Here is a 12378-nt window from a genome sequence, read left to right as displayed (position 1 = left end):
AGATAGGACATGTAGAGAGGTAGTTACACCCAAGGTGCCGGACACAGGAAGCTGGGTGACAGTCAGGAAGGGGAAAGGGGTTAAGGAGACAGCGCAGAGTAACCCTGTGGCCATCCCCCTCAACAATAGGTATATCACTTCAGTCACTTTTGTCGGGATGTGATGACCTAACAGAGGAAACTCACAGTGGGCGAGTCTCTGGCATTGAGTCTGCCTCTATGACTCAGAAAGGAAGGGGGGGAGAAAAGGCGTGCTGTGGTGATAGGGGATTTGTTAGTTAGGGGAACGGACAGGAGGTTCTGTAGATGAGAATAAGATTCCTGGATGGTATGTTGCCTCCTGGATGCCAGGGTCAGGGATATGATTTGAGGACATGATTTGAGAGTTAGGGGGCAAAAGTTTAAGGGAAACACGAGGGGGTATTTCTTTACTCAGAGAGTGATAGCTGTGTGGAATGAGCTTCCTGTAGAAGTAGTAGAGGCCAGTTCAGTTGTGTCATTTAAGGTAAAATTGGATAGGTATATGGACAGGAAAGGAGTGGAGGGTTATGGGCTGAGTGCGGGTAGGTGGGACTAGGTGAGATTAAGAGTTCGGCACGGACTAGGAGGGCCGGAATGGCCTGTTTCCGTGCTGTGATTGTTATATGGTTATATATGATATCTCTGATGGAGTCCTCAGCATTCTTAAGTGGGAGGGTGAGCAGCCAGAAGTTGGGTAGGACAAGTGACAAGTTGGGGAGTTCAGTGAGTTAGGTGCTAAGTTAAAGGGCAGGACCTCCAGGGCTGTGACTTCAGGATTGCTACCTGTGCCACGTGCTAGTGAGGCCAGAACTTGGAAGATTATACAGTTTAATATGTGGCTGAAGAATTGATGTAGGAGGGAAGGCATAAGATTTTTGGAACATTGGGTTCTCTTTAATAGAAAGTGGGGCCAGTACGGAAGAGATGGTTTGCACCTGAACTGGAGGGGAATAATATCCTAGCAGTAAATTTTGTTAATGCTGCATGGTGGGGTTTAATCTAGAGTTGCCAGGGGATGGGAACCAGGGTGCCAGAACAGTCAGGGGAGAGGTTGTGGAGGCAGATGTTGGTAAGACCTCAGACAAAAGTTAGAATTCAAAAGGTTGAGCATGGTGTGAGTAGTGTCCTGAGCTGCGTACATTTCAATGCAAGAAATATCATAGGAAAGGCAGGTGATAGTACTGAGGGCGAGGTAGCTGGTTTACAGAGGCAATGTGTAGTGAGGAGAGGCTGTTGAATGGGCAGAATTGCAGTCAAAAGGATGAGTTGCAATGTAAAAGGAGGACAACATTGAAAAGGGTGAGTACAGGACTGAAGGTGTTGTATCTGAATGCGTGCGGTGTACTGAATAAAGTAGATGAACTTGTAGCACAGTTACAGATTGGCAGGTATGTTATAGGCATCACTGAATCACTGAAAGAAAATTACAGCTGGGAGCTTAACGTCCAAGTATGTACACTGTTCCAAAAGGACAAGCGGGAAGGCAGAGGGGTGGCGTTCCTCTGATGAAATCAAAGAGGTGACAGGGTTGGAAGGTGGTGAATCATTGTGGATAGAGCTAAGGAACTGCAAGGGTAAAAAGACCCTGATGGGAGTGGTTTACAGACCCACAATCAGTAGTAAGGATGTGGTCTACAAATTACAATGGGAGATAGAAAATGCATGCCAAAAAGGCAATGTTACAGTAGTCATGGGGGACTTCAATATGCAGGTAGATTGGGAAAATCAGGTTGGTGCAGGATTCCAGGAGGGGGAATTTCTGGAGTGGCTACGAGATGACTTTATGGTTGAGCCCACTAGGGGATCAGCTATTCTGGACTGGGTGTTGTGGAATGAACCAGAATTGATTAGAGAGCTTAAGGTAAAAGAACCCTTAAGGAAAAGAGATCATTATATGTTAGAATACACTCTGCAATTTGAGAAGGAGAAGCAGAAGGTTCTTGGGAAACTCAAAGGTCCGAAGGTGGATAAGTTACCTGGACCAGATGGTGAACACCCCAGAGTTCAGAAAGAGGTGGCTGAAAAGATTGTGGAGGCATTAGTAATGATCTTTCAAGAATTACTAGATTCTAGAATGGTTCCAGAAGACTGAAAAATTGCAAATGTCACTCCACGCTTCATGAAGAGAGAGAGACAGAAGGAAGAAAACTTTAAGTCAGTCAGTCAGACCTCAGGAGAATCGGTTGATGTGTACTTGGATTTTCAGAAGGTCTTTGACAAGTTGCCACACATGAGGCTGCTTAACAAGCTACGAGCCCATGGTATTACAGGAAAGATTCTAGCATGGATAAAGCAGTGGCAGGAAGCAGAAAGTGGGAATAAAGGATGCCTTTTCTGACTGGTTGCCAGTACCTAATGGTGTTTCACAGGGGTCTGTGTTGGGACCAATTCTTATTGCGTTATATGTCAAGGGTTTGGATGATGGGATTGATGGCTTTGTTGTGAAGTTTGCAGGTGATATGAAGATAGGTGGAGGGGCAGGTAGTTTTGAGAGGCTACCGAAGGACTTGGATTAGGAGAATGAGCAAAGTGGCAGATGAAATACAGTATTAGGAAGTGTATGGAAGAAAGTGTGTAGAAGAAATTAAAGGATTGACTATTTTCTAAATGGAGAGGAAATACAAAAAACTGAGGTGCAAAGGGACTTGAGAGTCCTTGTGCAGGATTCTCTAAAAGTTAATTTGCAGGTTGAGTCAGTGGTGAGGAAGGCAGATGCAATGTTATCATCCATTTCAAGGGGACTAGAATAGAAAAGCAAAGATGTAATGTTAAGACTTTATATAAAGCACTGGCGAGGTCTCACTTGAGTATTGTGAACAGTTTTGGGCCCTTTATCTAAGATAGGAAGTGCTGACGTTGTCGAGGAATAGAGTGGTGTCCTTTAAGAACACACATGAAAAGGAATTTCTGTAGCCAGAGAGTGGTGAAACTGTGGAATTCATTGCCACAGGTGGCTCTGGAAGCCAAGTCATTGGGTGTATCTTAGGCTCAAGTTGATGCATTCTTGATTAGTCAGGGCATGGAGGGATATGGGAAGGAGACGGGGCTGAGAGGGAAAATGGATCAGCCATGATGAAATGGCGGAGCAGACTTGTTAGGCCAGATGACCTAATTCTGCTCCTAGCTGCTTGTCCTGTGTGTTTGGCGCACTCTTTGAGCTTTCAGCCCATTGCGTTTCTGAACTGAATTTCCCATTTGTTTCAATCTCGCAGACGGAGGTTTCCAAGGGGGCAGTGCCGAGTGTCCAGAGTGGGAAGGAAGACGGGCTGCCAGCCAACCGGGGAAAGCAGATCAGCACGGCTGATGTCGACAGCGTGATAAATCGCTTCGCCCCCATTCGGCCTAAGGCACAGGCCAAGAAACTGCTTACAATTCCGACTGCCAGTATTGGTCCCTGCGTCGCCCCCTCTGCCTTGCCCGTCCGTATGGGTGCCATCCCACCTCCCGTGCCACTCACTCTGCCACCAGGGGCCAGCAGCGCAGGGATCATGGCTGCGGGAAGTGTGCCAGTGCTGAAGAAGGTGGCTGTCATCCTCCCGGGTCCTGCGCCAGAGGTGACCCCCTGTGCCAGCTTACTCGACCTGTCCATTGGCAAGGGTCCTGTCAGCAGCAAGCCTAAGGATGGAAAGCACTGGCCTGACCAGCCAAAGAGCCCGCCGGCCAGCTCCTCGCCGCGGAAGCGCCCGGCCAGTTTGATGCCAGCCTCCGAAGACAGGCAGCCCTCCAAGAAGAGAAGGGGCCGTCCTCGAAAGGTGTCTGAAGGGAAGGGGGATCCTGGCGGGATGGCCATCACCACAGACATGCCTGCAGCCTGCCTGCTAGAGAGCACACGTCACACCAAACTGGGCACAGGTGCCAATACCACAGCCCCTCTGCCAGTCACCTCGCCCGTGGATAACACTATGAAACTGCCAGAGAGAACCTCACCCTCACCCTCACCCCTAGTCCCCAGTCAGCTGAGGACTAACTGTGGGCTCGTGGAGCTGGGAGTGCGCCAGACCTCTGTGATCAGGCCACTGCCCAGTCTGGCTTGCCGGGACTCCGTGAGCAGAAACAGTGACACACAGGACCCCCAGGACTCACTGGCGGCGGCCGCTCGCCCTCAGTAAGGCTTGACTGGGTGAGCAGAAGTGAGCACCAGGAAGGTGGGGGAGTGGGGGTATCGTATCTACAAGTTACACGCACGCTACGTAGTCCCACAGTTACTCTACGGGACTATTTTGCCTGCTCAACATCACCCAGCAAGGAATTTAAAGCCTCTTCCTCTCCTACCCCACTCTTGGAGGGACCTGATGATTTGTGAACTCAATCTACTTTTCTACATGCTGTTCTGTTTAAAAACTGATTAACTGTTTAATATTTGACAGATACACGTGTTAATGGTTCCAAAAATGAGAAATCTATGTTAAAATTATTTCCTCTTAATGCTGATTTTGTCTGGGGAGAGACAATATTGACTAATCATTCCCAGGGCGTCTGTCAGTGTTTCAGTTGAGTTGAAGGTGAAGGGGGCGAATGGCAGAATTGACAGCAAGCTGGGCACCACAGTTGCACGACGCTATAAACAGCTTGGGGCGGCAGAATTCAGAGTTCAATTCTGTAGGGAGTCTGTATGTCCTTCCGTGGAATGTGCGGGTTTCCTTTGGGTGCTCTGGTTTCTCCCTACAGTCCTGAGATGGACTAGTTAGTTAATTGGCCATTGCAAATTGTCCTTTGATTAGGCTAGGGTTGCCTTGAAGGACCGGAGGGCCAATTCAGTGCTGTATATCTAAATAAATCTATCATTCCTCAAGCAAGGTGTTTACTCGTAGAGTTGAAATAAAGGCATCGAATTGAAAAAAGCCTCAGTGCACTGTGGAAAATACATGTTACAAAACTGCAGTGTCTTTCATGGGTAGAAGCAAACAAATTATTCTGACAGTGACTGCAGGAGAGTTACATGATCTTATTTAAGTGTCCAGTGTCAACCCTGGTGTGGCCCCCAGGCTGATTGACAGCGGAACTAACCAAAGCTCTTAGCTTTGATCTGTGTCATCATCTACTGCAGCCAAATCGATTTTTAATTGATCTTGCCATCCCTGTTCACCACAGTTACCGTGTTGTTGCTCATATAACTTTGGCAAGGTATTTCTCCTGTGTTATCCTGCCAGTCTTTTGACCTATGCCAAAAATGGTGCTTGCTACTGCTTCAACCTCTCTAACAGCTGCTGACCCCCTGCTCTTTCAGTCTCTGCCATTGCTTTTTGTTTAAACATAAGAAATTCTGCAGATGCTGGAAATCCAGAGCAATACACTTAAAACACTGAGGAACTCAGCAGGTCTGGTGAAACTCATGAAAATGTTCACACAGTCAATGTTTTGGGCCGAGACCCTTCTTCAGGACTGGAAAGAAGTTTTCTAGGGATGGTGCAGAGGGAAGCAGGGACTTGCCTCCTGTCCATATCTGAACACGAGGAGACAGGGTGTTCTGTTGTAACACACACAAAATGCTGGAAGAATTCAGGAACTCAGACGGCATCTACGGAGAGAAATAAACAGTCGATGTTGCAGGCTGAGTCCCCTCATCAGGTGCTATGAAAACCGTGTAATATTTCCTAATACTTATCGATGGGAAAATTCATCTGCATCGCATTCTTTTGACTGCCTATGAACAAAATCAGCACAGACTCCTAGTGTAGATGATGGACTGCCTTCATACAATGCTGTGAATGATTGCATCCTCCACATCTTCATTTTCATTGTAACATCCAAGATGATTGTCGATACTTTCAAATTCTTCGTAGTTTCTAACTTATTGAAGTAGTGATTTTCACTCTCTGCTGTTTTTAGCATCTCCAAGTCTGAACGCTTGAAACCGCAGTGAGTAAATCTGTTCTTACTCTTAATGTCACCAACTGTCAGTGAGGAAAATCACTGCTTTTAGAGCACAAGCACTTCAATGGTTCAAAGGTCCAATTTAATGTCAGAGAAATGTATATTACATCCTGAAATGCTTTTTCTTTGCAAACATCCACGAAAACAGAGAAGTGGCCCAAAGAATGAACGACAGTTAAACGTGAGAACCCCGAAGTCCCCAGCTCCCCCCTCCTGCGCGTAAGCGGCGGCAAGCAACGATCCCCCCTCCCCCACCAACAAAAAAAAGCTCAACAGTTCCATCACTGAGCACAAGCGTGTGCTAAGCAATAGCAAAAACACAGACCAAAGTTACCCCAAAGGCTTCGCATTTCATCCGACATTCAACACACCACAGGTTCTCCCTCTCCCTGGCAAGGGAGAGGGAGGTGTCCCCCATTTTCACAGCGAGCGGGAGACAAAACAACATCCCACTGGTTTAAAATGTTAAAAGTCTGTTTTGTTGCTTTTTTCGAGCTCCGTGTCCAAAGATCGCGGAAAAAAAAACTGACGCTATTTTAAAACTTATTTTCGCTCAAGCATGGTGTGTCTAGTGACCATGCACATTAGAAACTGTTCGGCAACAGTCTCCTGTCCCAAAGAAGCAGCATCATGTCCTAAATAAATGAAGGGAATCCTGGCGATTTTCTCCATTAGATGCTGCCTGACCTGCTGAATTCCTCCAGCATGAGCAGAACCTCTTGTTTCTGTTTCCCTGCAGATTTTGTGGACTTACTCCAAGTCACATCAGGGGTGACTTATTCCAAGTCACTTTTCCTGAACTGTTCAAGTACATTTTGTTGAAACTGTTTCCCACTGACATTCTTTGTATTCAGTCCTCTGTTGTAACATTGTCAATGAACAAGCATCGATCCAGATAGTAGACCCTGGATCCTAGTGGATTCTCATTCCCCCCTCTCCCCCCCCCCCCCCCCGCCTTTCTCATGCGCGCGCACACACACACACACACAATAAATTGGTCTCCTGGGTGATTCCCAATTGCCTGAGCAGGCCGGGGAAAGTTCAAGGGATGGAACAGTACAACGAGCCTGTGTTTGATCCCACTCCCTTCCCTGTTCTCTTCCTCTTCAGAGCCCAGCAATTGCTTTTTTCTCAAGTATTCAACCCCAGAGAGGCCCCGCGGATCTGATTCCATTGCCCTTTCAGGGAGCAGGAGTCAGACTGCAGCTTGGGGGTAAAATAATTCTGCTCATCTCAGCCCAGCCTGATGCCTGTGGAACTGGAGACCCTTCACCAGTTCAAGACCCTTCTCCATAAAAAGAGACGAGCTGGTCAACACATTGCAGTCTCAGAGCTGTGTAAATGGGCTGCCTTTAACATGACTGGGCTTAGAAATTTGCCCTTCAGATGTGAAGGATGAGAAATTGTCTATAGAAATTGAACTATTTTATTTATATATCAGTGCCTGAACCCAAAGAACTGAAGAAAATTAGAGAGATATTACCAAATTCAGACATGATACAACTACAGAGCACTATAACCAAATATTATTGTAGGTGTAATAGTGCTTTCAATGTGTGTATTTTTAAATGGTGTACAAAGGTACAAAAAGGTATTTGTCTCTTTCTTCCTTTTTCCCCTCTCTCCCCCTCAAGTCAGTGGAGTAGCAGGTTAATATATTTTAAACAGAGTGTTTGGAATTTAACATTTGGACCATAGGACGAGGGAGCAGAATTAGGCTGTTCAGCCCATCAAGTTGCTCTGTCATTCTATCATAATTCTGTCTATCCTATTCTGCTTTTTCACCATAACCTTTGACGCTTCAATTAATCAAGAATCTAATTACCTCTGCCCTAAATATACCCAATGACTTTTACTCAACCTAGAAAATGCATTTTGAATTGTTTAAAACACTGGCTGGATTTATTTCAATATTGCCCTAAACCTCCCCAGTTCTAGGACTTTTGATGCAATAATTTCAGAAATGCTAATTTTTCGCTTGTAAAAGTGTAATTGAAATGGAAGTTGTAGTTTGGAAGCTCTCTGTCCCATTATGCCTATGCTGGTTTCTGAAAGAGTTTAATTTTCATTCTGCTTGAGTTTTGCCCACGAGTGGTTATCTAGTTTCCTTCTGAAGGCTCCCATTCAGTCTGGTTCATGGCATTTTAGGCAGCACATTCCAGACTGTAATTTGTATTAAAATTCTCCTCATCTTCCTTCCCGTTTGCTTAAAAGCTGTCTTTGATTTTTGTCCCATGATACTCTGGAAACAGTTTCTACTCGCCTCTGTGATCAAGACCTTTGTGGCAGCGGTGTTAAATTCTAGTTCTCCCTTGCTATGATTCCATTACCACCCTCTTGCATCTGTCCAACTGAGGTAATCTTCTTAACCCCGTCACCACTAATGGAGAATAGGTCACCAACAGCAGCTCGCCAGAGCCTTCAGTCCTCTGTCACTCAAGGTGTAGCACATCTTCATTGATCCTTCCTCTCCCAGCGATGAGGTCTTTGGAGCTTCTTCTGGTGTTTACTCTGTAGCTCTGAGTTTTTATGGGATGGGGTTCCAACCCTCCATTTGCAGCCAGGCTTGGGACTGTCCATGGTGAAGTTAATTTGGGAAATCTTGCTAACTAATGATTATTGTAAAGCATAGGGGATCCCATCCTAGCAGTCAGGAGCATAAGACCCTGACTGAATTTCCTCACTGGAGTGAAAATCCCAGTGGTCAGATTGGACTTTCTGGCCAATGCAGCAAGTTGCATGAAGTGCTTTAAAATTATCTTCATTGCTATTTGGAGAATCCTGGCAGTGAAAAAGTTACAATGGAAGTGCAAATCCTTTATCATTTGTCACCAATCCAACAAAGTTATATGGCTTTTGAGGTGTGTGTTCTTCTCAATTCGTCTCAGCACGACCAGTGCAACATATGTGCGCCATCAGGTCACAGAGATGGCGTGCGGTCATGTGACGGTCTGGAGCCTGGTGATTAACGAGAGGGATTCAGAGACAATCTGTGTGGGAGTGGGGTTCTGAAGTGAGCACCTGCAGCATCCCCGGAATAAGAAAACTCAGCTTCTTTCTGTCGCTGGGAAAGTTGGAGGAATGATGGATGGAACAAAGTGAATGTCTGTGATCGCTTGACGCCTCTGCTTCTTTGCTTTCCTATATGTTGCTAACAGTAATTCCTGGCTGATGCCCAATAGTCAGGTGATATTAGTAAGAAAACAGCTATAATATTAGATGCACAATAGACAGAAATGACCAGCACTCAACTGCTAGAAAGTGTGATTCACCTAAATATGCAAAGGATATAAATTTACTTAAAGTATTTGCATTGATGATGTGCCTTTTCTACAGTAGAAGTTCCAGTAGGTGTTGCACTGAGTCACAAAAGGGAAATGGGTCTGATGTTGAAAGAAGTTTCTTTCTGTGAGAAGAGAAAGAGGGAGGGAGGGGGTTTTTTAAGGGAAGGAATTCTATAACTTAGGATTTGGACACAGCCATCACCAGTGAAACAATGGTACAATGAGGATTCCTCCAAAGGCTGGAGTTGTAAGAGTGTGGAGACCTTGATTTTGAGAACTGGAGAAAGAGAAGTTGTGAGTTGGTGCGATTCTGTGCCAGGGTGAGGAAAGTGGGACTGGTAGCCAGCTAAGCACAGAGGAAAATCTCAGCATGATTTATGGCACTGAAGTTGAGCTTTCAATCAGTTCAGCCATAGGAGATGTGAAAAGTACAGAACAGCTGGACTACCAAATGTTGGGAGTTCATACCTACCTTCTTAAATTGTCTGATCGCTGGAGTGATCAGAGAAAATTTGTGGGGTTGGGAAACTTGGGAATCAAAAATATTGGGAGATTTTTCCATGACTCTCGGGGAAGGGGGCTCCCTTTGATTTCTTAGATAGAAAGTTTGTTGTCTTCCAGGTTTGCCTGTATTTAGGACAATAATTATTCTCATAACCAAAAACCTGCTGAAGTGAGACCAACTGTCTGGTCTCTTAACCATTTTGTCTATGTTCTGAGAGAATTTTATTTACTGAACTATATAACATAATGGTGTTAAAATGTAAATAAGTTGATAGCAAACAGCCTGTTTGATGTGTACATTCAGCTCTTTTGGGATTGCAGAGCAAGAAAATGTTCCCTCCTAGAGCTGTATGGAGTCACCGTAAACACAAGTTGTTGGATATGCTCGGTAGGTCGGCAGCATCTATGGAAAGAGAACGCATGAACATTTCAGGTCTGGGACCATTAGTTTTCAGTAGCAGTGGATATGGGAGAGGGAATATCGCTGGTAGGGCAAGACTGGGTGAATTAATTCAAAATTAAAGATGTTTAATGCTATTTCCAGTACACAAGTGTGAACGAACAAAATAATTGTTACTCTGGATCTGGCAAAAAAAATACAGTAAGATAAGAGTCAGAATCATGTTACCAGCATTTGTCGTGAAATTCATTTACAACAGCAGTATAGTTAAAATAAGTAGTGCAAAAAACCCAAATAAAACAATGAGATAGTGTTCATGGGTTCAATGTTCATTCAGAAAGTGGATAACAGAAGGGAAAAAGCTGTTCCTGAATTGCTGAGTGTGTGTCTTCAGGCTTCTGTATTTCCTTACCAAGAGGCCATTTCCTGGGTGGTGGGGACCACAATAATAATAATAAAAATAACTATATTGTAAATATGTAAGATAGCTTATGTACATAGATTAATTGTATATCCATAAAGTGACTAGGCACAGGAGTGCCTGTATGTACATAAGGTGATTGACAGGAAGTAATAAAGTAATGGTGGAAGTGTTGATCAGCCTTACTGCTCAGAGAAAGTAACTGATTTTTGATCCTGGTGTGGTTGCTACATAGCCTTCTCCCTGATGGGAGTGGGACAAACGGTCCATGAGTAGTTACGATCATATCAATCTTTGTGAAATAATGGTAAGGCTATGGACAAGTCAAGCCAACCAGCACCATTGGAAGAAGGAGAGAGAGTCAGTGGAACATTAACCAGCAGAAACACAAAATAGCTGCGCTTGAAAATGGATTTCAAGTTCAATTTTAATTATCATTCAATCATACATCTCAACCCACGAAAACGGCCTAACAAAGCAGCATTACTCCAGGACCAAGGTGCAAACACACTACCAACAGTCATACACAGCACAAGGTACATATAAGATAGCAGTAGACATATAGTCACACAAATATATATATCCCAAGTCCGTGAGTGATGTGTCCTGTAAATTGATGGTGAATGGGTATTACTGGCAAGAACAGGCAGTTCTCAGCAGCGGCAGATACATGTGCACAAAATCCAGCTTGTCTCTCACTGAGTGAACACAGGAGGGCAGCACTATGGTCGGGGCCAGACCCCAACCCAGGCATAGTTGCTACACCACACTGATTTTGACGTCTCTTCTCCTTGTCTGCTGAAATAGGCAAACCCACAGCTTGAGGCCTAGTCCTTGCTACAATTGAGGCTATGCAGCTCCCCTGCCATCTGTCTCACCAATAAACAAGAGATGCGGACTTGCAGTATTTTACATTACCAATGTCCAACTGGGTCTTGTGATCCCAAGAAAAATGCCCAAGACAATTACTCGCTGTTAGACTATACACCACACACTGACTCCGATGCCTTCCTGTAGCAGGCAATTACACTGTCTGCACCAAGTCCAGGTCTTCTAGCTCCCCCACCAATGGGCAGCTCACTGATGGAGTAGACATACAGTATCTGGGGTTCTTAATGTCCAGCATTGTCCTGCAATCATAAAACAGACATTTAAAAACAACAGAAACTCCTTTGGTTGGCGCTGCATCCAAATGCACTGACATCTTACTGAAGAGAGGCCATTCTATGTGATTATTTTGAGCACCAGTTCACATAGTCGAGTTAAGCGTAGAGCAGCGAAGATCACAGAGGGGAGAGCAGTGAGAGAGCTCCTGGTGTGACCTTCTCTACACTGGTGAGACCCAACACAGGTTGGGGGACCGTTTAAGTATCTTTGGGTCTATCCACTACAAAGGCAGGATCTCCTGGTGGTCACCCAATTCAAGGTGACTTTCCATTCCCATTCCGACATGTCGGTCTCTACTGCCATGATGAGGCCAAACTTAGGTTGTAGGAGCAACACCTCATATTGTCAGAGTAGCCTCCAAACTGATGTTATGAATATTGATTTCTCCAAACTCCAATAATTTCTTCACCCTCCTCTCTTTTTCCATTCCCCATTCAGGTTTCCCTCTCACTTGTTCTCCTCACCTGCCTATTACCTCCCTCCACCTTCCCTTTCTTCCATAGTCCTCTGACTTCTCCTTCAACCCTTTACCTCTTCCACCTGTTCCCTTCCAGTTTCTTACTTTACCCCACTCCCCCCACCCACCCTCCTTCACCCTCACCTGGTATAACTGATCACCAACCAGCTTGTCCTCCTTCCCCTCTCTCCACCTCCTTCTTCTGGCTTCTGCCCCCTTCCTTTCCAGTCTTGATGAAGGGTCTTGGCCTA

At 45.2% G+C, this 12378-nt stretch overlaps 1 protein-coding gene across 2 annotated transcripts in view; it reads left to right on the top strand.

The window, feature by feature from the left end:
- The window catches only part of rfx5 (regulatory factor X, 5), a 39321-nt gene extending 34460 nt beyond the window's left edge, over nucleotides 1-4861 (top strand). For both annotated transcript variants that reach the window (XM_073061082.1, XM_073061083.1), the window contains one exon: nucleotides 3233-4861. In XM_073061082.1, coding sequence (XP_072917183.1) covers nucleotides 3233-4129 — 897 coding nt within the window. In that variant the 3' untranslated portion in view covers nucleotides 4130-4861. The remainder of the gene's footprint in view (nucleotides 1-3232) is intronic.
- Nucleotides 4862-12378: the final 7517 nt, after the last annotated feature.

Source organism: Hemitrygon akajei, chromosome 11 (genome assembly GCF_048418815.1).
Source record: "Hemitrygon akajei chromosome 11, sHemAka1.3, whole genome shotgun sequence".
In the NCBI taxonomy this organism is placed as follows: domain Eukaryota; kingdom Metazoa; phylum Chordata; class Chondrichthyes; order Myliobatiformes; family Dasyatidae; genus Hemitrygon; species Hemitrygon akajei.
Note: the sequence above shows the minus strand (reverse complement) of the source record. Positions and strands in the feature narration are given on the sequence as shown.